We start from the raw sequence: 25,377 nt of genomic DNA, 5'->3' as shown, positions 1-25,377 counted from the left end.
GTCAATGTTGGGAAAATTAAATTCACCGACTATTACCACCCTATTTTTCTTGGAGCTATCTGTAATCTCCTTACATATTTTCTCCTCAATTTCCCACTATTTGGGGGCCTATAGGACAACCCTATCAAAGTGATTTCCCCCTTCTCATTTCTCAGTTCTACCCATATAGACTCAGTGGCCGAACCCTTTGTTTATCTATTTGTTGACATTTTATCCTCACACTTCTTTACTTCTTTATATTAATCATCATCTGGATCAGTCACTCCAGATTATTTATGGGCAGGAAGACATAATAAAGCTCTCAGTACGCTTCAACTTAGTACTTTTATCTTCACATTATCTTGGGGCTGAAGGGACCAAGGGATATGGGGGGGAAAGCAGGATCAGGATATTGGATCAGCCATGATCAAAATGAATGGCGTAGCAGGCTCGAAGGGCCGAATCTTCTCCTGCTTCTAGTTTCTATGTTTCTATATCAATGCAAATTTCCCATTTCCAATTTCATTCTGTCTTGTAACACTACTAGTTATTTAACGTTGGGTAAAGGAACTTCTTGGACTGCAGACTTGTGCCTTTGAGAAAATAATCGGGGACAGTTCGATTAATTTTCCACCTCCTATGGAGAGGGGTGGACTTGTTTCAGGAGTTGAAGCACTGTGTTGCTGCTATCGCTCCTATTTTCTTAAAATACAACATTAGAAGTAGTCATAGAATCTCGACAGTACAGAAGGAGGCCATTTGGCCCATCAAGTCTGTACCGCCCACAATCCCACCCAGGCCCTATTCCTGTAACGTTCATTTACCCTGCTAGCCCCCCTGTCACTAAGGGGTAATTTAGCATGGCCCAATCCACCTAAGGGTACAGATGCTGTAGGAAAGCTAGAACAGGAGGTAAGAGAGGAGGGGGAGTTGCACTTTTGATTAGGGAAAGCATCACGGCCGTACTGAGAGGGGATATATCCGAGGGTTCGGCCACTGAGTCTATATGGGTAGAACTGAGAAATGAGAAGGGGGAAATCACTTTGATAGGGTTGTCCTATAGGCCCCCAAATAGTGGGAAATTGAGGAGAAAATATGTAAGGAGATTACAGATAGCTCCAAGAAAAATAGGGTGGTAATCGTCGGTGAATTTAATTTTCCCAACATTGACTGGGACAGCCATAGTATTAGAAGGTTGGATGGAGAGAAATTTGTTGAGTGTATTCAGGAGGAACTTCTCATTCAGTATGTGGATGGCCCGACTAGAGAGAGGACAAAACTTGACCTCCTCTTGGGAAATAAGGAAGGGCAGGTGACAGAAGTGTTAGTGAGGGATCACTTTGGGACCAGTGACTATAATTCTATTAGTTTTAAGATAGCTATGGAGAATGATAGGTCTGTCCCAAAAGTTAATATTCTAAATTGGGGCAAGGCCAATTTTGATGGTATCAGGCAGGAACTTTCAAAAGTTAATTGGGGGAGTCTGTGGGAAGGAAATGGGACTTCTGGTAAGTGGCACGCTTTCAAAAGTGTGTTAACCAGGGTTCAGGGTAAACACATTCCTCTTAGAGTGAAGGGCAAGGCTGGCAGAAGTCGGGAACCCTGGATGACTCGGGATATTGAGGCCCTGTTCAAGAAGAAGAAAGAGGCACATGACGTGCATAGGCTGTTGGGATCAAGTGAATCTCTTGAAGAGTATAGGGGTTGTAGGAGTAGAGTTAAAAGAGAAATCAGGAGGGCAAAAAGGGGACACGAAATTGTTTTGGCAGATAAGGCAAAGGAGAATCCAAAGAGTTTCTACAAATATATAAAGGGCAAAAGAGTAACAAGGGAGAGAGTAGGGTCTCTTAAGGATCAACAAGGTAATCTATGTGCGGATCCACAAGAGATGGGTGAGATTCTAAATGAATATTTCTCATCAGTATTTACTGCTGGAAAAAGCATGGATGTTAGGGAACTTGGGGAATTAAATATTGATGTCTTGAGGAGTGTACATATTACAGAGAAGGAGGTGCTGGAATTCTTAAAGCGCATCAAGGTAGATAAATCTGCGGGACCTGATGAGGTATATCCCAGGACGTGGGAGGCTAGGGAGGAAATTGCGGGTCCCCTAGCCGAGATATTTGAATCATTGATGGTCATGGGTGAGGTGCCTGAAGACTGGACAGTGGCAAATGTTGTGCCTTTGTTCAAAAAGGGCTGCAGGGAAAAGCCTGGGAACTACAGGCCAGTGAGCCTCACATCTATGGTGGGTAAATTGTTGGAAGGTATTTTGAGAGACAGGATCTACAGGCATTTAGAGATGCAAGGATTGATTAGGGACAGTCAGCATGGCTTTGTGAGTGGAAAATCATGTCTCACAAATTTAATTGAATTTTTTGAAGGGGTAACCAAGAAGGTAGATGAGGGCAGTGCAGCTGATGTTGTCTACATGGACTTCAGCAAGGCCTTTGACAAGGTACCGCATGGTAGATTGTTGCATAAAGTTAAATCTCATGGGATCCAGGGTGAGGTATCTAAATGGATACAAAATTGGCTTCTTGACAGAAGCCAGAGGGTGGTTGGAGAGAGTTGTTTTTCAAACTGGAGGCCTGAGACCAGCGGTGTGCCTCAGGGATCAGTGCTGGGCCCATGGTTATTTGTCATTTATATTAATGATTTGGATGAGAATATAGGGGGCATGGTTATTAAGTTTGCAGATGACACCAAGCTTGGTGGCATGGTGGACAGTGAGGAAGGTTATCTCCAATTGCAGCGGGATCTTGATCAATTGGGCCAGTGGGCTGACGAATGGCAGATGGAGTTTATTTTGACAAATGCGAGGTAATGCATTTTGGTAGATTGAACCAGGGCAGGACTTAGTCAGTTAATGGTAGGGCTTTGGGGAGAGTTACAGAACAAAGAGATCCAGGGCTACATGTTCATAGCTCCTTGAAAGTGGAGTCACAGGTGGACAGAGTGGTGAAGAAGGCATTCGGCATTCTTCGGTCAGAACATTGAATACAGGAGTTGGGACGTCTTGTTGAAGTTGTACAAGACATTGGTAAGGCCACACTTGAAATACTGTGTGTAATTCTGGTCACCCTATTATAGAAAGGATATTATTAAACTAGAAAGAATGCAGAAAAGATTTACTAGGATGCTACCGGGGCTTGATGGACTGAGTTATAAGGAGAGGCTGAATAGACTGGGATGTTTTCCTCTGGAGCGTAGGAGGCTGAGGGGTGACCTTATAGAGGTCTATAAAATAATGAGGGGCATAGACAAGGTAGATAGTAAATATCTTTTCCCAAAGGTAGGGGAGTCTAAAACTAGAGGGCATAGCTTTAAGGTGAGAGGGGAGAGATACAAAAGTATGCAGAGGGGCAATTTTTTCACACAGAGGGTGGTGAGTGTCTGGAACAAGCTGCCAGAGGTAGTAGTAGAGGCGGGTATAATTTTATCTTTTAAAAAGCATTTAGATAGTTACATGGGTACGATGGGTATAGAGGATTATGGGCCAAATGCGGGCAATTGGGATTAGCTTTGGGGTTTAAAAAAAAAATAAGGACGGCATAGACAAGTTGGGCCGAAGGGCCTGTTTCCTTGCTGTAAACTTCTATGACTCTAACCCGCACATCTTTGGACTCGAGGTTAAGCTTCAGCCCTGAAGCTTAACTGGGTTTTGAAAAGGACAACCGGTGAAATTTAAGCTCCTTGTACTCTAACGTGGGTGCGGATTTTCCAATCCCAACATGGTGTTTGTTGCCCTCTTTTTCCAGTCTACATGGAGAGAATTCTCCATTCTGCATGGAAAGAGCCTTCCTCCTTTGAGGCTTTTTCACATTTGTTCAGCACCAAATTTTTTTTCTCTTCATGCGTTTCTACTTTCCCATCAATAGGTGGTGATGTTGTGCATTGAATAATGGTTTTCTCTCCAATGCAAACACTGCGGTTCCTTGGCTCCTGCCCTGACAAAGGGCAAGGACAATCGTGCTTCTTTTGTTCATTCCTATAAATGTACAGGTGACTTGAAAATAAGGGAGTAGCCGTGTTTCATCATGATGTTTTCAGAAGCTGCAGAGACCTTACGTGTGTAAAGGCAGCAAACTCAAAGTGGTTTTGCAGTTTAAATAACTGAAGATCATTGTGGAACTTTGCAGATGAATACAGCACCGTATGATGTCCAGCAGCCTGTCTGAAACTCACTTTCAAATCTCTTTTCTTCTGAGACTTCACTCACAAATATTCTGCCATCATATCCACGCGTGGTCAAACTCAGTGTGCAACCAACTGGTGCATTCAGAAACTGGGAAATGGTCAGTGAAGACACCAAGTTTATAAAAAATCCCATGCATCAGTCACACTGTTATACACTAATCCAGATACACTCCTCACACAGTCCGTTATACACTGGTCCAGATACACTCCTCACACAGTCCCTGTTATACACTGATCCAGATACACTCCTCACAGTCCTGTTATACACTGATCCAGATACACTCCTCACACAGTCCCTGTTATACACTGATCCAGATACACTCCTCACACAATCCCTGTTATACACTGATCCAGATACACTCCTCACACAGTCCTGTTATACACTGATCCAGATACACTCCTCACACAGTCCCTGTTATACATGGATCCAGATACACTCCTCACACAGTCCCTGTTATAGACTGATCCAGATACAATCCTCACACAGTCCGTTATACACGGATCTAGATACACTCCTCACACAGTCCCTGTTATACACTGGTCCAGATACACTCCTCACACCGTCAATCCTGTTATGTACAGTTCTGTATCCAGATTGCAGTGTTGTCACTAGCCTTGCTTTATACAGTCATGGATATGTCCCTCAATGTAAATCAGTACTGCTATTCCTACACATATCTGCTTCTGCTCCTAATTAGCAATGGGACCGTCATTCCCATTAAGCTTTGGCCTGGATGCATTGCTTACACTGTTGCTAATGGTGCTGTCAGTCCTGTTACATGGTCTATTTTGACCTGTACAAGATTTTGTACTATTTGATTCAAGTTTGTTTCTCGTTATAAATTAATGAAACAAATGTAAATCAATGGATTGAACAACCATGGAGAGTGCGCATGTAAAACTGCAGGAATGCTGCGAAAGAGCCTCAGGTGTGAGCCAGTGGTTACTCAGCTGTGGCTGCTAATACAGGCAAAACAGCATCAGAAATGATAAATTAAAAGTAAAATAAACAAAAAACCCCACACAATCAGGGCAAAAGCATGACTTTGAGTCACACACTGGAAGTAGAATTTAACTGCCCCTACAATTAGTTCCTGACTCAGGAGTGACTGTTTTTTGATATCTTCTCTTACGTACCTTCACAGGATGGAGGCGGCCCCTCAAACTGGAGATGTGTTCCCAGACGGCACGTTAATATTTCATTTCCGATCAGTGTAAATCCAGGAATGCATTGATACTTGATAATGTCACCTTGGTGCAGGAAAGAGCAGAATTAGTGCAGTGCACACAAACCAAGCAGACAGAGTGGAGAATATCTCAGAAATCCTTGTTCCTTTTCCTCTCTGCCAACCCAAATTCATTCCAATGGATCCTAAATGCCTTGGCTTCTGGCCCGGTGACTTCAGCCTCCCACCCAGGCGATGTTGGGGATTTGAGTAAAGCACGATCCACGCAGCGCTGACCATGGACTCGGAAAGATGATTTAATCTCAGTCATGCCATCAAAGAGAGGTCATGGAGAGGGCGGGAATGGGACAGATGGGGCTGGGGGCTGATGGGGGCCGAGACTGGTAGAGAACCAGGAAGGGTGATTTTGATTTATTATTGTCACATGTATTAACATACAGTGAAAAGTATTGTTTCTTGCGCGCTATACAAAGCATACCGTTCATAGAGAAGGAAAGGAGATGGTGCAGAATGTAGTGTTACAGTCATAGCTGGAGTATAGAGAAAGATCAACTTAATGTGAGGTAGGTCCATCCAAAAGTCTGATGGCAGCAGGGAAGAAGCTGTTCTTGAGTCGGTTGGTACGTGTCCTCAGACTTTTGTACCTTTTTCCCGACGGAAGAAGGTGGGAGAGAGAATGTCTGGGGTCAAACAGAAAGGAGAGGGTGCAATGGTGGAACCAGCAAATGGAGAAGTGGAGGCCAGGGCAACAGGACAAGGGAGGCTGGATGTGAGCGGGGTGGGGAAAACAGCAAAATGAGAAGGCAGGCTGGGGGAAAACAGACATGGAAGCTAGGACCCAGATAATGGAGGATGGGTGGGATTGATCAGGAGAGAGTGGAGGAGGAGGGTGGTGGGAAGAGCGATGGTGGACAATGGGGGCTGTACGATGGATGCTGGGAAGGGGATGTGGTCACCTGACAGTGGAAATGGCAGGAGGGGTGTGGGGTTGTGCTGAACAGGGTCTGGACAAAAGCAGTCGGATCTGTAGCAGTTCTGATGAAGACCAGGACCAAATCACCTCACAACCATAAACTATGCTCTTTACATAATTCAGGCACCCTGAGCAGAGGAAAATCAGAACCTGGGATGAAACAAAGTAAGTTGAACATCCTTTATCCATACACCCAAAAACTGAACAATTTTCAATTATGTTAATAAAGCAATGTAATATGATAAGACAGCTGTAATGAATGTTAACAGGTATGAAGTAGGGTGTGTGAGAGTTGACAAATGGAGAAACAACCTAGTATTTAGAATAGAATTCCTTCAGGGCAGAAGGAGGCCATTTGGCTCTTTGAGTCTGCGCAACTCTCTCGACAGAGCATTTTACCCAGACCTTCTCCCCTGCCCTGCCCCAGTAACCCCACACACTTCCCATGGCTAATCCATCTAACCTACACATCTTTGGGCACTAAGGGGCAATTTAGCACAGGCAGTCCACCTGAGCTGCAGATCCTTGGAGTAGGGAAGGAAACTGGAGCACCCGGAGGAAACCCACGCAGATACGGAGAGAACGTGTCTGCGTGGATTTTGCAGTCACCCAAGGCCAGAATTGAAACCAGCTCCCTGGCGCTGAGGTGGCTGCGCCGACCACTGTGCCACCATGCTGCCCCTTATGTGTAGACTATAGCTAGCCTCGGCGAAGGCTATTTTAATCAAAGTAGGCCTATATGTACATACAGCACATCTGGAAACCAAAAATATCTGAATATTGAAACTTAATTGGCCTCGAGGGATTTGGATTAAGGATACTCGACCTGTACGTTTTACAACTTCTGACCACATCTGTGGGAGACAAATAGGCATAGACAATTGAATCAAAAAACTCAAAAAGTAATGAGTGTGACCTCCCAGGCCGGGGGTTTCCTTGCTAGCAGTCAGAAACAAGCCATATTGGCCTGTCAGGCAGCAACCATCGATCTCACCTTTGGGTTTAAGGTTACTGTCATATCTCAGGCTAAAAGAATAACATTCAAAGTCCCAGATTCAACTGCAAGAACAACAGCATTTAATCTGCCATGCTGGCTAACTCCCATGTGATATCTGACCTTCCAGCCTCAAGTCAGGTAACTCCATATATAGTAGTCTGTATGTCAATGTATCTTATCCAAGTACTGCACAATATCTGACACACTGATCCATACACACAATCAGATATCACCATGATAATCCTCCCTTATTTGACCAAAACATGCCCATGGTTTATCTGCCTGGTATATATAGCTTAGACTCCACCCCACACTAAACATACTCCAATTTGTAAGCAAATTTAACAAATCATAATTTTCCAAACTCACTCGAGTAAATTAATTTCTTCAATTGCAAATGTCGGGGAGTTTCAGAGCATCACAGTGCAATATCATTTCAGGGTGTTTTTTGCTCAGTGTCTCACTTTCTGGAACTTCTATTTCCAATTTCTGTTCTGTCGACAATCACACAAAATCTTCACACTGCTTCAGTGGTGTCCTCTTGGGCCGGGGTCTGTCTGAAGCCTCAGGAACTCTGGTCATCGCGTCAGGATTAGGAAGTGTCATGATCCCATCTGGAACCAATGTATTTCATACGAACACATGAACTAGGAGCAAGACTAGGGCACTCGGCCCTTCGAGCCTGCTCCGTCAGTCATGGCTGATCTCTGTAACCTCCTGCCGACCCCTGATAACCTTTGACACCCCCCCCCCCCCCCCTTGTTTATCAAGAATCTATCTACCTCTGCCTTGGAAACATTCAACCACTTTGCTTCTATTGCCTTTTTGGGAGGAGAATTTCAAAGACTCACTGCTCTCTGAGGAAAGAATGCTCATCTCTGTCTTAAATGGATGCCTCCTTATTTTTAAACAGTGATGCCTCGTTCTAGATTGTCTCGCAAGAGGAAACATCCTCTCCACATTACCCCTCAGGATCTTATATGTTTCAATCAAATCACCTCTCAGTCTTCTGAACTCCAGCTGATATAAGCCTGGCCTGTTCAATCTTTGCTCATTAGACAACCTGTAGAAGGACTATTTTGATCTGAAACGCTAACTCTGTTTCTCTCCACAAATGCTGCCAGGCCTACTGAATTTATCCAGAATTTTCTCTTTTTGTTTCTGCACATTCCTGGTATTAGTCTAGTAAACCTTCTCTGAACAGCTTATAATACATTTACATCCTTCCTTAAATAAGGAGACCAATACTGCACACGGTATTCCCAGTATAGTCTCACCAGAGTCCTATATAAATGAAGCATAATCTCCTACTTTTGTACTTAATTTCCCACGCAACAAACAGTAACATTCTATTAGCTTTCCTAATTACTTGCTGTACCTGCATACGAACCTTTTGTGATTCATGTTCTCAGACACGCAGATCCCTCTGAACCTCAGAGCTCTGCAATTTCTCACCACTTAAATAATAAGCTTCTTTTTTATTCTTCTTGCCAAAATGGACAATTTCACATTTGCCCACATTGTGCTCCACATACCAGAACTTTTCCCAGTCACTTAATATAGCCATGTCTCCTTGTAGCCTCCTTGTGTCCTCTTGATAACTTAGTTTCCTACCGATCTTCGTATCATCAGCAAATTTAGCAACGATATCTTCTGTTCCTTCATTCAAATCATTCATACAAATCTAAAACATCTGAGAGCCCAGAAGTGATCCTGGTGGCAAACCCACCATTACATCTCGCCAAGCAGAAGATGATCCATTTATGGCTACCCTCTGTTTCCTGCCAATCTCCTATCAATGCCAATGTGTTACCATCAGCTTTTATTTTTCCGCAATAACCTTTGCTGTGGCAACTTATCAAATGCCTTCCGGAAATCCATCAGTGCTCCCATCGGTGTCTCTTTATCCACAGCACATGTGACACCTGCAAAGAACTCCAATAAATTGGTTGAGCATGTATTCCTTCTGGATAACAAGCTGCCTGCTTTCATTCAGCAGTGCTGGCTTGGATTTCTGGATTGCTGGCTGTCGCTTCACCTCAGCCTCTACATCTGGTCCATCTACTGCTGCCTCTTTGTCACCTTGTTAGTCTTTGGCACATGAAGAGTTTCTGCCATACAGACCTCCTCCTGGTGACTGCATAGTCGCACTGTTTCCCTTCTTGGCAATGACAGTGTACGGCTTGGAGGCAAAATGGTGCGTCCATCTTAGTCCCCTCTCAGCAGTGCTTAGCACCAGGCATCATATCAGACTGTCTAACTCCCTTTCTGTGGTCTGCATAAAAAATTACAGCGTCCTCTATGCATCATGATCTGGAATCTCCTGATCAGCACTAATGTTCCCCAGCTCTTATACCTTAACCCTTGGTTCTGGACACCCCCACTATTGGGAACATCCTTCCTGCATCTACCCTGTCTAATCCGATTAGAATTTTATAGGTTTATGTGAGATTCCCTTCATTTTTCTGAACTCCAGTGAATGCCCACATTCTCCACATTGGGCGGCACGGCGGCACAGTGGTTAGCACTGCTGCCTCACAGCGCCAGGGACCTGGGTTCGATTCCCAGCTCAGGTCACTGTCAGTGTGGAGTTTGCACATTCTCTCCGGGTCTGCGCGGGTTTCCTCCGGATGCTCCGGTTTACTCCCACAGTCCAAAGATGTGCGGGTTAGGTTGATTGGCCATGCTAACTTGACTCTTAGTGTCAGGGGGACTAGCTCGGGTTAATGCATAGAAATATGGGGATAGAGTCTGGGTGGGATTGTGGTCGGTGTTGAGTCAATGGGCCGAATGGCCTCCTTCTGCACTGTAGGATTCTATGATATAATCCTAAACGGCTTAATCACTCCTCATACATCAGTCCTGCCATCCCAGGAATCAGTCTGGTAAACCTTCGCTACACTCCCTCTATAGCAAGAAAATCTTTTCTCAGACAAAGGGATCTAAACTGCACACAATATTCCAGGTATCACAAATTGGGCAACTGTTTCTCCCTCTTTATCTCACTTGACAGATGCCTTTGGAATGGGGCATTTGGAGTCACAGCATAATAGTTCATCAAAGTTTTCACTGTACGCTCATAATCTGTCTTTTCTCTCGTGTCTTGCCCACCGAAGCGTCTGCCATTGAAGGACAGTAAGGCCTGTCACTGTGTTTTCTGTTATCCGGTCGCCCCATCCAAGACAAACCATGACTGTCAGCACACACTTTGAACTCTTGCAAGCCATGCTTTCCATTACATCCTGACTGCAGACTGCTCCAAAAAATGCCATGACACACTCCTAAACATCTCCGCATGCACCCTCATTGTTAATGCCACATCTCAGGCTGAAAGAACAACACTCAAAGTCACAGGTTGAACTGCAAGAACACCAGCATGTAATCTGCCATGCTGCCTAGATCCCTAACATGTGCTACCTGGCCTTCAAACAGTTCCTGATTCAACCACTGCGTATAATCTAATATTCGAGTCCACCCACACAAACAATCAGCTATCATCATAACAGTAACAACATGATCTAAACCTCCCAAATTTTATTTAATTTTTTAATGCCCTTATTTGCACCCTTATGAAGGGCTGGGGGCATTGACCATGTTTCCAAGGAATGCTCAACATTTCTCCTCAGGGCAGGCATTTTCTGCTTTGTTGCATGGCCTCCATACCCAGGCATTTATACTGGGGTCAAATGTCTCTGGATATTTAGGGCCAGGATCTCCAAACAGGCACCAAAGCGAAGAGATCATTAAATGCTTCAGTCCTCACTGGATGGCCTGAAGCTTCCAGATGACCTCAAAGTTCGAGAGTTGAGCCAAAATTTTTCACTTTGAGTGACAAACTGAATGTGTTAGTGAAACGGGATTCTCTTCAAATCAGTGGTGTGATTAATGGCACCAAAAATACTGAGCACAATTACCGATTTCAAACTCTTCATCTTCCGTGAATATTTCAGCGTTTGGTACAGAGACAGGGGGACGACATTTCCTCAGCTGATAGGCTGCGAAACAATAAGAATGACACAATTTAACATTAAAGTTACAATTACTACATCTCACCCACCCCTAAATTATAGGCTGTTCTGAAGGCATGAAAAGGTCATCCTGAGGAAGTGGATGGGTTTTTGAGGTATTTTAAGGTAGTTTGTAATTACTTAGTTTTGTAATTACTTAAGAGCTTGGAGGAGGGACCTTGCCAGAAACTTTGAGCTCCGAATGACCAGTTTCACCCTAATAAGAGGTCCAGTAAATGTGAAGAAAAACATAAGTCTGAAAGATTCCACTTCAACACGTTCTGCTTCTCCTCCCCCATAATACCTCCTTTTACTCAATTTACCTTTATCGTTGTCCACTGGATCTTCAGCTGCTGCAGTGAAAGAGAAACTTTCTTGGGATGTGGTTCTTCACCAGTCTCTACTAAAATGTCAAATCAATTTATTTCCTACTGTAATGACTTCAACAAGGCACATGAGGTTGGTCTCTTGGAGTATGAGCTCCCTGATTGCAGTCATGATGTGGAGATGCCGGTGTTGGACTGGGGTGAACAAGGTGAGAGGTCACACAACACCAGGTTATTGTCCAACAGGTTTATTTGAAATCACAAGCTTTCGGAGCACTGCTCCTTCGTCAGGTGACTTCACTATAACCTGGTGTCAAGTGACCTCGCATTTGCTTAAGTTCATAATTACTGGCTTAATCAGGGAGCCTCAATTTTATATAAAAATTGGAAGGTAAGATCTTCTGGCACTCTGGATTCTGATTGTGTATCTGAAGCACTCTTGGAGTGGAATAGAGTTTGTAAATAAAGGGAATCTTGTGAAGGGACACTGGCCTCTGACAAGCTATTTCACCTACAAGTGAAAATGAGGTGCAGGGGAGTCTGGGATAGTGACTTGAACTGTAGCAGCATCAACAACCATTTAAAAAGACACATCTGTTGGCAGAGGAGCAAGGGATCCTGTAGAGAAATGGCCAGGCAGCATGATCTCTGGTAAAGTCTGAACAATAAATGGGTGCAGTATGAGCACTTTAGAACAGCACCCAACTAGGTACAAATGAGCAATCTAGTGGGGCAATGTGATCCTCTTTCTCCAGTGTATCTCAGCAACAGGACCTCTTTCATTTAAGGGGAAGGAAAGGGGAAATAACAAAAAACAGTCATTTATATGGTACCTTGAACATGGTAAAGTTTCAAGGGTGCTTTAAAGAAGCAGAACCAACAACGGACACCAAGCGAGAGGAGAAGACATGAGGCAAGTGGCTAAAAGCTTGCTCAGAGCAATATACAGTTTAATGGCAGGGAGAGAGGAAGAGAGGTTTGGGGAGAGAATCCCAAACCTTTTTCAACGGAAAATGAAAAACCAAATGGGATATAAAATGGCCTACTGATTCACTCTTGCAGATTATATGTTACTGGTGAAATCAAATTTAACCTTCAAATAGTTTCAAGCAAATGAGGGCCACTGATTTTTCTTTGAGTGTCACTGAGATTTTAACCTTAAGGTTCAATGTAGGTAGAGGGATGGTGTCGCCGCCTATGTCATCTTCAAACATGGGGCAGCCAATTCCCTATCCCACCCATTCAAAGAACAAAGAACAATACAGCACAGGAACAGGCCATTCGGCCCTCCAAGCCCGCGCCACTCCCTGGTCCAGAACTAGACCATTCTTTTGTATCCCTCCATTCCCACTCTGTTCATGTGGCTATCTAGATAAGTCTTAAACGTTCCCAGTGTGTCCGCCTCCACCACCTTGCCCGGAAGCGCATTCCAGGCCCCCACCACCCTCTGTGTAAAATATGTCCTTCTGATATCTGTGTTAAACCTCCTCCCCGTCACCTTGAATCTATCACCCCTCGTGAACGTCACCACCGACCTGGGAAAAAGCTTCCCACCGTTTACCCTATCTATGCCTTTCATAATTTTATACACCTCTATTAGGTCACCCCTCATCCTCATGAATCTCAGTTTCCAAATGAGCTCCATGTTAGGAATAATAACACGGATGATGATTTGAAATGTGCAGTTCTAAGGTCAGAGATGGACAAATGGTTTTAAGTGATACTGCTGCAAGGGATAAAGGCCAGGGTAGAATTTACAATGAGGATAAGATCATTATAATGGTGAATACGGACTTTGGAGAAAAGTAAAACACATAGGCAATTAGTTTTAGTGTTCATCTGGAAGGAACTCTTCTAGTAGACAATAAAAATATAACAAAACTTACTCCAACTTAAAAATCAAAGACAAGGTTTAATAAAGAAACTTCATTACTCCAAACTTGAGGCCTCACCCTGGGCCATTCGAAACAATTCTCAACAGGTTCTTATTCATACTGAGTCAGTTGGTCATCTGATCATCACATCATTCTGTCATTGGTTACATGGTTTACTAGGTCAGCTGACCCTTACAACTTGTTATCATTGGTCACATTACAACAGAGCCAATGCTGTCACTGGTGACATTCTAACATTTAGGAGCTGGAAAGTTGGCAAATCAATTGGAAAAGTTGCAAAGGAAAGGTTGCCTCCTGCCTCCCCTCGCCCTGTCACAAGTGCAGCCAGTTTTCCTGACTTCCATGTCAACACCAATTTATGGTGCTTGGTGGAGTGTCATCATTTGGACAACTGCTTTTAAAATGGTCTAATGTTGATATCATGTTAACATCCTTGGTCACTGAGTTTGGGACAGCATAATGTAATTTTTGCACTTGCAAATCATTGTGGATGATCTGGGATCTCGTGAACGTGTCTGAATTTGATTTCACCAATACACAATTCCAGCTTGCTTTGATCAATTTAATTCTCAGGAAGCCAGCCAATTATATCAGTAAAGGCACTGGGAGAAAGCCAAAGACAATCGCTCATTTAAATTACTTGTCATGAAGCAACAGTGCTTTCTGAATCTCAAATGTACGCATTTTTCTCTTCTGTAACGTAGCTGCAATAGCTTGTTGTGAGGGATATGTATGAACACTCTGGTACGTTCCAATATTCCATCTGAAATGCTTATTTAGTTTGAAGTCTTGGAACAAAGAATGTCTGTATCCGGCAATGATCCTTTAGTCACGGCATTCAAAACCAGCATCAAGCAGCCTTTGGTCATGCACTGAACTAGTTAAAATTGTCATTTTACCTTCCTTACACAATTCCCAACAATACACCTCGAGGGAGTCTTGGAAAGCACCCTTTGCTGCACCAGTGTGATATTCATATTTTCCACATCAGCCATCCGAATGGTCTGCCTGGGCACTGCCTGCTTATTGCCAGTTAGTGGCTAATTATCAGCAGTTTTGAGCTGATGATTCACACCAACTAGAAATTGAATTGACGCTGGCAGGACCTTAGTAATGTTAAAATCATCAGTGGGGGTGGGGATGGATTGTGTCCTGTCAGTCAGGTGCAATTCAAATTAAATTGAAAAGAAGGAAGAATGGCATTCAGACCCAGTGCAACACGCAGTTATCTCCAACGCAGTATCTTTGCCTTTTGTAGCAATGACAAAAAAGCACAACTAAATGCATGCGTTTGTCCATCAGCTTTGTGAATTCTCTTACAACCGTCGGATGACTTCAATTCTATATTCCTCTACTTCAAATTATCATTTCAGATTGAGCAAAAATTCACTTGTTATGGTAATTAAACTGACAGCTCAGAGAAGAAACACTGTCAGCATTGTATAATGATTAGGCCTAAACAACCCAGTTATAGGTGGGTGTCAGAAGATGAGGAAAAACGAAGCTCATTACTGGAGGTGAGCTGTGACCCAACTTCTTAACGGGGAGAAGAATAGCGCCTTTCCCGTCATTACTGAGCTCTTGTCAACCACCTATAATGAGTTGTATACTTGTCATTAAGTGGCTAATTTCCATGTTGCATAGGTGAGCTTGAGCCGTGGCATAGGGAGTAAAAAATGAATTCATTACGGGAGCACGATACGGAGTGTATTACAGTCACATTACTGCTCTCAATGTTCAAAGCGGCTTTTAAGATTCTAGCTTTCCTCCCAGTGGAAATGCTGAATTAAATTAGCATTCATACTTCAAATGATATGCTGCTCAGGCAAAGCTACTCTTTTAACGTATTTGACATATCCAACACAATTATATTTTAGCAGAGCCCAGGGACATTATAGGATAGCTTTAGTGAGAAAAAGATTTGATGCTGAAGCTCAGCCTTGCTGTCCTCAGACCCAGAAAGTGACGATTGATAGGAGCTCGCTGTTATAGTTTACACAAAAATAGTGACTGAAATGTATATTTTACTCTAAAACTGGCAGATAAAATTGCAACTGATAGAGGTTTACAGCATGGAAACAGGCCCTTCTGTCCAACTTGTCCAAGCCGCCCTTTTTTAAAACCCCTAAGCTAGTCCCAATTGCCTGCGTTTGGCCCATATCCCTCTATACCCATCCTACTCATGTAATTGTCACTTTTTAAAAGTCAAAATTGTACCTGCCTCTACTATTACCTCTGGCAGCTTGTTCCAGACACTCACCACCCTCTGTGTCAAACAATTGCCCCTCTGGACCCTTCTGTATCTCTCCCCTCTCACCTTAAACCGATGCTCTCTAGTTTTAGACTCCCCTACCTTTGGGAAAAGATATTGACTATCTACCTTGTCTATGTCCCTCATTATTTTATAGACCTCTATAAGATCACCACTCAGCCTTCTACACTCCAGAGAAAAAAGTCCCAGTCTATCCAGCCTCTCCTTATAACTCAAATCATCAAGTCCCGGTAGCATCCTAGTAAATCTTTCCTGCACTCTTTCCAGTTTAATAATATCCTTTCTATTATAGGATGACCAGAACTCTACACAGTATTCCAAGTGTGACCTTGTGCAACTTCAACAAGACGTCCCAAATCCTGTATTCAATGTTCTGACCAATGAAACCAAGCATTCTGAATGCCTTTTTCACCACTTTGTCCACCTGTGACTCCACTTTCATGGAGGTATAAACATGTACCCCTAGATCTCTTTGTTCTATAACTCTCCCCAATGCCCTACCATTAACTAGTAAGTCCTGCCCTGGTTCAATATACCAAAATGCATCACCTCCCATTTATGAACTGATGAATTAAATGGATGAACAAGGGGAGCGAGGAATTAGGTTGAGCGACGCCAATACCAGAATGGGTGGTTACATCCGATTTTTTAAACCCGAGTATTGCTGAAAACAGATATTTTCATCTTGCACTCATCAGGGCAATTTTCAAGAATGCCAAGGGAAAACAATACATTTCTACTGTATGAAAAGTGAATGCTGATTAGTAGAAGCATTGTCATTGGGAATGCACCAGTTGATGATGACTGATAGTTAATTGCCAAGCATCATTTGAATTTATACCAGGCAGCTTGACTCTGATTGCTCAATGCGCTGTCCTGAGGTAATAATTGGCCTGTGGTTGTCACTTACTTTGTTTAGCTAAAACAGCCACAATGTGTGCAGATGTTCCTTCTGTCTGCAAAGAACAGCTTCTGTCTGCAAAGAAGAGCAAGGTTTCTTCAAGATTTGAGCATGGTGGCACAGTGATTAGCACTGTTGCCCCATAGCGCCAGGGTCCTGGGTTCAATTCTGGCCTTGGGTGACTGTGTGGAGTTTGCACATTCTCCCGGTATCTGCACAGGTTTCGTCTGGGTGCTCCAGTTTCTTCCCACAGTTGATAGATGTGCATGTTAGGTGGATTGGCCATGTTAAATTCAACACTCAGTATCCAAGGATGTGTGGGTTAGGTGGATGCATGGGGTTATGGAGACAGATACTATTTCAGAGAGTTGGTGCAAATGGCTGCCTCTTTTGCACTGTCAGGATTCTATGGTTGTATGTTCGAACACGGGAAGCTATTTTTATCCACGCTGCAACTATGCATTATAAACCTGAATAGTATTCACCACTATCAGGATGCTGCCATCAAGCCAAAAATGGATGGTGCGTGTTTTGCAAACAGCGGAGGACTTGATTGACCAACTGATCACTTCATGTTTGATGGTTTATTTTCTTATTTTAGTGTCTAGATAAATAGTACAGAGGCCAGTATTTTACCGCCCCGCCCGCCAGGGAAATCGGTAAAAAAAAGGCGAGGGGCGGACAATTGAAAGGTCGTTGACTTTGAGTGAGATTTTACAGTTTCGGGATGAGCGAGAAGAATCTCGCCTGTAATCTTATGTACAAGAATGCAGGGAGCTCGGAGGGGGCCAAACGATGGAAGCTTTTAGCAAAGCCCACAAAATGTGTGGACAGCCCAGCGTGATGTAACAGCTCAGACTTGAAGCATGACAGTGCTAGCATGAGGGGACCATAAACAGCTTTGTATGAATGCTTATCTCACATCAATAGATCATGATGTTCAGATTTTGTATTAATCACCAATGAGACAACCGTTTGAAAATTCTCTTGACTTTGTTGAGGTGAAAGAACAGGGCCCCATGTACTAATATATGTAGCTTCTAGTAGACACACATGTACCACATTGCGAGCCTGACTGACATTGGTTGTCAGTGTAATCCTTAGCGCATTGAGGATTATTTAGAAAATATTGTCAAATTTGCAGAATCACTTCTAATGTTGGTCACCATGTTTCAGTTCTGCAAGCATGGCCTGGTTGGGTAGAATCTGCACCTTGCCCATTGCAAGCAGTGGCTGGGCCATGCTGTTTGATACAATCCACTGGTCTTTGGGACATAGGGCCTATATATCTAGCATCACACTGGCGCCGAAATTCATATGCCACATTACTCATTGGTATGACAGGCAGACATTTTTTGGCTTGATGGCAGCATCCTGATAGTGGGTGAATACCATTCAGATTTGTAATGCATAGTTGCAGCATGGATAAAAATAGATTCCTGTGTTAGGACCATAGAACCCAGGCAGTGCAAAAGAGGCAGCCATTTGGCCCATCGAGTCTGCACCGACTCTCTGAAAGAGTATCTGTCTCCATAACCCCACATATCCTTGGACACTAAGGGTGAATTTAACATGGCCAATTCACCTAACATGTACATCTATGGACTGAGGGAGGAAACTGGAGCACCCAGAGGAAACCTATGCAGATAGCGGGAGAATATGCAAACTCCACACAGTCACACAAGGCCAGAATTGAACCTGGGACCCTGGCGCTGTGAGGCAGCAATGCTAACCACTGTGCCACCATGCTCAAATCTTGGAGAAACCTTGCCTTTCTTTGCAGACAGAAGCTGTTCTTTGCAGATAATTCTTTCATATCTCCCAGAGGTTAGCAATGCAACAGCCTTCTCCCATCAAAGCATTTTGGCTCTTTTCCTAAATGCTTTTTTCTACTCCTGCTCAGGCCCAACCCAAAATTGTGACGCACCTTTGGCACAATTTGTTTTAAAGTTTATTTAAAAATGCTACAAGTAGGCTAATATTAACACCACAATGAAGTTACTGTGAAAATCCCACAATAGTCGCCACACTCTGGCGCCTGTTCGGGTACACCGAGGGAGAATTTAGCATGGCCAATGCACCTAACCAGCACGTCTTTCGGACTGCGGGAGGAAACCGGAGCACCCGGAGGAAACCCAAGCAGGCAGGGGGAAAATCTACAGACTCCGCACACACGTGACCCAAGCCGGGAATCAAACTTGGGTCCCTGGCGCTGTGAGGCAGCAGTGCTAACCACAGTGCCACCGTGCCGCCCATTGCTATTGTAATGCCGCTACAGGGTCGCAAATTCCGATGTTACAACAGAGAGTATAGAAACATAGAAACATAGAAAACAACAGCAAAAAACAGGCCCTTCGGCCCCACAAGTTGTGCCAAACATATCCCTACCTTTTAGGCCTACCTATAACCCTCAATCCTATTAAGTCCCATGTACTCATCCAGGAGTCTCTTAAAAGACCCTATTGAGTTTGCCTCCACCACCACTGACGGCAGCCGATTCCACTCGCACACCACCCTCTGTGTGAAAAACTTCCCACTAACATTTCCCCTGTACCTACCCCCCAGCACCTTAAACCTGTGTCCTCTCGTAGCAGACATTTCCACCCTGGGAAAAAGCCTCTGAGAGTCCACCTGATCTATGCCTCTCAACATCTCATATACCTCTATTAGGTCTCCTCTCATCCTACGTATCTCCAAGGAGAAAAGACCGAGCTCCCTCAGCCTATCCTCATAAGGCATGCCACTCAATCCAGGCAACATCCTTGTAAATCTCCTCTGCACCCTTTCAATCTTTTCCACATCCTTCCTGTAATGAGGCGGCCAGAACTGAGCACAGTACTCCAAGTGGGGTCTGACGAGAGTCTTATATAGCTGCATCATTATCCCCAAACTCCTAAACTCAATCACTCGAATGATAAAGGCTAGCACACCATACGCCTTCTGAACCACCTCCTCCACCTGCGGGGCCGATTTTAGAGTCCTATGAACCCTGACCCCAAGGTCCTTCATATCCTCTACAGTACTAAGAGTCTTTCCCTTTATATTGTACTCCTTCATCCCATTTGACCTGCCAAAATGGACCACTACGCATTTATCTGGGTTGAAGTCCCTCTGCCACTTCTCCGCCCAGTCTTGCATCCTATCTATGTCCCTCTGTAACTTCTGACATCCCTCCAGACTATCCACAACCCCACCAACCTTCGTGTCGTCGGCAAACTTACCAACCCATCCCTCCACGTCCTCATCCAGGTCATTTATGAAAATGACAAACAGCAAGGGTCCCAGAACAGATCCCTGGGGCACACCACTGGTGACCGACCTCCATTTAGAAAAAGACCCATCTATACCCACTCTCTGCCTCCTTTGGGCAAGCCAGTTCTGGATCCACAGGGCAGCAGCCCCTTGGATCCCATGCCCTGTCACTTTTTCTAGAAGCCTTGCATGGGGGACCTTATCGAACACCTTGCTAAAATCCATATAAACCACATCTACCGCTTTCCCTTCATCAATGTGTTTAGTCACATTTTCGAAGAACTCCACCAGGCTCGTAAGGCACGATCTGCCTTTGACAAAGCCATGCTGAGTATTCTTGAGCATACTAAACCTCTCCAACTGCTCATAAATCTTGTCCCTCCGGATCTTCTCCATCAGCTTACCAACCACTGAGGTTAGACTCACCGGTCGGTAATTTCCTGGGCTATCCCTATTCTCCTTCTTGAAAATAGGAACCACATCCGCAATCCTCCAATCCTCCGGCACCTCTCCCGTCTCCATCGACGACGCAAAGATCATCGCCAGAGACTCTGCAATCTCTTCCCTCGTCTCCCACAGTAACCTAAGGTGCATCCCTTCCGGATCCGGCGACTTATCTATCTTGATGCCATTCAAAGATTCCAGCACAACCTCTTTGTTAAAGTCCACATACTCAATCTTTTCAGTCCACCGCAAGCCCGCAGTACATCCACCCATGTCCTTCTCCTCTGTGAAAACCGAGGCAAAATACTCATTAAGCACCTCTGCCATTTCTACTGGTTCCGTACTGATTTTCCCGCCTTCACCTTTTATAGGCCCTATTCCTTCACGTCTCATCCTTTTACTCTTCACATATTTATAGAACGCCTTAGGGTTTTCCTTAATTCTACTTGCCAAGGCCTTCTCGTGACCCCTTCTGGCTCTCCTAATTTCCTTCTTTAGTCCCTTCCTACAAGCCATCTCCTCATCTAGATCCCTATCTTCGCCAAGCTCTCTGAACCTTTTGTACGCTTTCCTTTTCTTCTCGACTAGGTCCCGCACAGCTTTCGTGCACCACGGTTCCTTTAACCTACCAACTCCTCCCTGTCTGCTCGGAACATTGTCCTGTAGAACCCGAAACAGACATTCCTTGAAAAACTGCCACCTCTCTTCAGTAGATTTCCCCGAGAATACCTCCTTCCAATTTACTCCTCTAATTTGCTGCCTTATGTCTTCATATTTCCCCTCACTCCATATAAATGCTTTCCTAGCTTGCCTGATCCTCTCTTTTTCCAATGCAAGCATAAAGGAGATAGAGTTATGATCGCTATCCCCAAGATGCTCTCCCACTGAGAGTATACATCAACACTACTGCACTGGATATAAAGAAACTTGGCATATCCTGAGAGCAGTCACTGATATATGCTAGTCTTGTCTTCCTTTTCTTTATCACAAGTAGCTATTGCTGAGGATTCCAAATTAAATGACTTTGGATGTTTGCAAACCATTCTCAGTCGTGATAAGGAAAACTGGTCATCGTTCCATGCTAATCAAGCATTTCGGACATGACGTAGGAGTGGAGTGGAGCGATAAATAGAAATGTCACATTGATTCAACGTGTGTGTGCTGAGATTTGAGAGCAATGGGAATTAAGGCCGCACTCTTATCACTCATCTGATCAGGAGGGAACTCCGATGGGAAGTTAAAAAGATATCAGTTTAGTTACAACATTTTTCTTTCCTCCTCCAGAAGATTTTGCATTTCTCGAAGGTAACACCACTGGGAAATGCCTTTGACTAAGTCAAGTTGTAATGTATTACTGATTGAAGAGTCAATATCTCTCAGCTGGTACCAGGCTGGTAACAGATTACACAGTTGTACAAAAGATTCACAGTTACAGCTTGATGCTTTCTCCCAAAAGAAAACATGTTTATCTATACCAAAACTGCACTAAAGTTTCAAACAAAGAGCAGTTTAAAGGGGAATTCAACTTCCTTGGGCCCTCGATGTCCAATTCTGGACAAGAGGGCGATCAGTCGTATTGCTCCATTGCCCAGAACATCCACAATGGTATATTCAGACTTATTTCCTGGAATTTTACCGCCTCGCCTGCCCAAGGCTCGTAAGATCCTGCCTGAGGCCAACGGAGAATGCCATTCTGCGAGCCTCACCCACCCCAATTCTGGGGCGGGCGAGGTGGTAAAATTCCGGCTCCAATGTGATCTAGATTATCGAAGCCATGAAACGCTACCTGGGACTGTACCTCAGAACAGCAGTGCAATCGATGCTCTCTCACTCTGGTAACCGTTGAATATTAATGTGATTCTGGTGTTATGGGTGCAAAAAATCTGACATTATCTAAAACTATTTCTCTGAACGATTGAACATTTGAAACTGAAACCACTTCCCCAAACAGGATTTTAAAGCTCAAATCTTTAAAGTGACATTTTTTTTACAAATGCGAGTGTCAATAATATTTTTAACAAGTTTCATCAGAATCATGCAAGAGTTACTGCACCCAGCAGAACAAATTGTAAAAAAATATATACACTGACCATAAAAGTGTATTACAAATAGACCTCCATGCGCCATATCACTGTGGAACTTGCAAAGAATCTGGTTCGAAGAACTGTATGTGGATTCTTTAGTCGAGCTTCCACTGAACACTCCCAGCTGGGGGGCACTTTGCTGAGCTCCGTCCCTGAAAGAAGGTAATTTAGCATCAAATGAATTACCTGAGGAAATGGGACACATAAAAGGAAATGAAACACAAGGAGGATGACTTTCTTCCAGGAGGTTTTATCAAATAATCAGTATGACTACAAGATGAAGTTCAGAGGATGTTTATCTGGAATGAGTGCGTTGCCTCACGAGGATAGGTTGGACAGATTGGGCTTGTTTCCATTCGAGTTTAGAAGTGTGAGGGGTGATTTGATTGAAGTATGTAAGGTCCTGAATGGTATTGACTAAGTGTATGTTGAAAGGATGTTTCTTCTTGTGGATGAGTTCAAAACTAGAAGGGGCCCTGTATTAAAATTAGGGGTCGCCGTTACAGACAGGGATTAGGAAACCTTTTTTTCTCTCAAGGGCGTTGTGCGACTTTGGAACTCTCTGCCTCAGAAGGCAGTGGAAGTGGGATCACCACATATTTTTAAGGCAGAGGTAGATAGAGTCATGTTGGACAAGGGAATAAAAGCTTTTCGTGGATGGATGAGGAATTTGGAACTCAACAAAAACAGATCAGCAACGATCCTATTGAATGGTGGAACAGACTCAAGGGGCCGAATGGCCAACTTCCAATTGGGGGCGGCACGGTGGCACAGTGGTTAGCACTGCTGCCTCACAGTAGTTAGCACTGCTGCCTCACAGTGCCACGGACTTGGGTTCGATTCCTGGCTTGGGTTTCCTCCCACAGTCCAAAGATGTGCGGGTTAGGTTGATTGGTCACGCTAAATTGACCCTAGTGTCAGGGATTAGCAGAGTGAATGTGTGGGATTACGGGAATAGGGCCTGGGTGGGATTGTGGTCGGTGCAGATTCAATGGGCCGCCTCCTGCACTGTGGGGATTCTATGATTCTTATCTTTCTTTCGACCTCAGTGGTGGCCTTGCCATCACCTGCCAAGCCCTGCTGCCTGTGTGGAGTCTGCACGTTCTCCTTGTGTTTGCATGGGTTTCCTCCGGGTGCTCTGGTTTCCTCCCACAGTCCAAAGATGTGTAGGTTAGGTTGATTGGCTGTGCTGAATTGCCACTTAGTGTCAGAGGGACTAGTAAGGTGAATACATGATGTTACGGGGATAGGGTCTGGGTGGGATTGTGATCTGTGCAGACTTGATGGGCCAAATGGCCTCATTTTGTACTGTAGGGATTCTATGATTCTGCACCTATTTCATCTGTTCCAATGAGTTTTTTTGCATTTTGACCCAATGCCAACTTTCTGATGAGGAGGAATTTCACTCCCATGACTTTTTTTTCCAGGCACCAATAATGCCCTGAGAACCAAACTCACCTTTTGATAATCGAGGCTATCTTTCTGCTTTCTCCAATATCCCTCAATTCTTCTCTTCCAGAATTGTCACTGAACTAATTTTTGTTGCCCAATTCTCTTCAGCCCTTCCGCCGCAACAAGAATTTGTATTTATATAACGCCTTTATGTCTTAACTTCACAGGAGTATTATGAACAAAATTTGACACCCAGCTCTCTTTCCTCAAAGAGCTAGGCTTCGCAAAAACGTCTTCAGGGAGGAAAGAGAGGTCTTGAGGGGAAGAGGTTTAGTGAGAGACTTCAAGAACTTTTGGCCTCGGCAGGTTATGGCGAGGCCACCACTGAGGCAGAAAGAAAGATAAGAATCATAGAATCCCCACAGTGCAGAAGGAGGCCATTCGGCAAATTGAGTCTGCACCGAACACAATCCCACCCAGGCCCTATTCCCGTAATCCCACAAATTCACCCTGCTAATCCCCTGACACTAGGGTCAATTTAGCATGGCCAATCAACCTAATCAACACATCTTTGGACTGTGGGAGGAAATCGGAGCACCCGGAGGAAACCCACGCAGACACAAGGAGAATGTGCAAACTCCTGACAGACAGTGACCCGAGGCTGCAATTGAATCCAGGTCCCTGCATTGTGAGGCAGCAGTGCTAACCACTGTGCCACCATGCCGCCATTTTTATGAGAGCATGCTGTCATACATATTTTGTATTTTCATGTAGGCCGTTACAACTTTCAAAATTGAGAAAAGACATTGGTGCGATCATGAGACAGTTAACCTATTGACCAAAACAGGTGCAGTGAAACTCTTCCCAGATCAATATGCTGGATTCTATGATGCTTATGTTTCACGATAAATTATCCTGCTTTCCCCTTCTCCCACTGTACATTTCTAATGGTTAACCGAGGTGGGAAGGTTCTTATCAAATCTCTGAGGTTATTTTTAGCTACGATTGGAATGAATAAATTTTGCCCTTGCTCCAAGTTTATAGTGATGGCCAACTCCCATTGAGGTCATGCGGGTCACACCAAATTAAATGACCTGTGTGACATTCACAGTGGTTTAATTTACAATTAAAATCCATCTTCCCCTTGGTCACAGCCTGAAACAATATCCATGAGGGAACCAAAAATAGAATTTGTTGAGAAACCTCAGCAGGTCAGGTAGCTTCAGTGAGGAGGAAGGTGGAGTTAATCCTTCCAGTTGACTGCCTTTTGTCAGAGATTGGAGATGACACAGACAAAACAGCTGTTAAGGAGGAGCAGAGGCCGGAGGAAAAAAAGGTCTGTAATTTGATGTAGAGCAGGAGTTGATTAAATCATAGAAATCCCTACGGTGCAGTAGGAGGCCATTTGGCCCATTGAGCCTGCACTGACAATAATCCCACCTGGGCCCTACCCCTGCAACCCTATGTA

At 44.2% G+C, this 25,377-nt stretch overlaps 1 protein-coding gene across 1 annotated transcript in view; it reads right to left on the bottom strand.

The window, feature by feature from the left end:
• csmd2 (CUB and Sushi multiple domains 2) overlaps nucleotides 1–25,377 on the bottom strand; it is a 1,866,499-nt gene that overhangs the window by 174,392 nt on the left and 1,666,730 nt on the right. Inside the window, exons 44-46 of the mRNA XM_078237109.1 lie at nucleotides 22,524–22,669; nucleotides 11,251–11,331; nucleotides 5,317–5,430 (exon numbers count right to left, since the gene is read on the bottom strand). Coding sequence (XP_078093235.1) covers nucleotides 5,317–5,430; nucleotides 11,251–11,331; nucleotides 22,524–22,669 — 341 coding nt within the window. The remainder of the gene's footprint in view (nucleotides 1–5,316; nucleotides 5,431–11,250; nucleotides 11,332–22,523; nucleotides 22,670–25,377) is intronic.

The sequence above is a fragment of the Mustelus asterias genome, chromosome 21, assembly GCF_964213995.1.
Source record: "Mustelus asterias chromosome 21, sMusAst1.hap1.1, whole genome shotgun sequence".
Classification (NCBI taxonomy): Eukaryota; Metazoa; Chordata; class Chondrichthyes; order Carcharhiniformes; family Triakidae; genus Mustelus; species Mustelus asterias.
The sequence above is the reverse complement of the archived record's forward strand: the minus strand, read 5'-3'. Positions and strand labels throughout refer to the sequence as shown.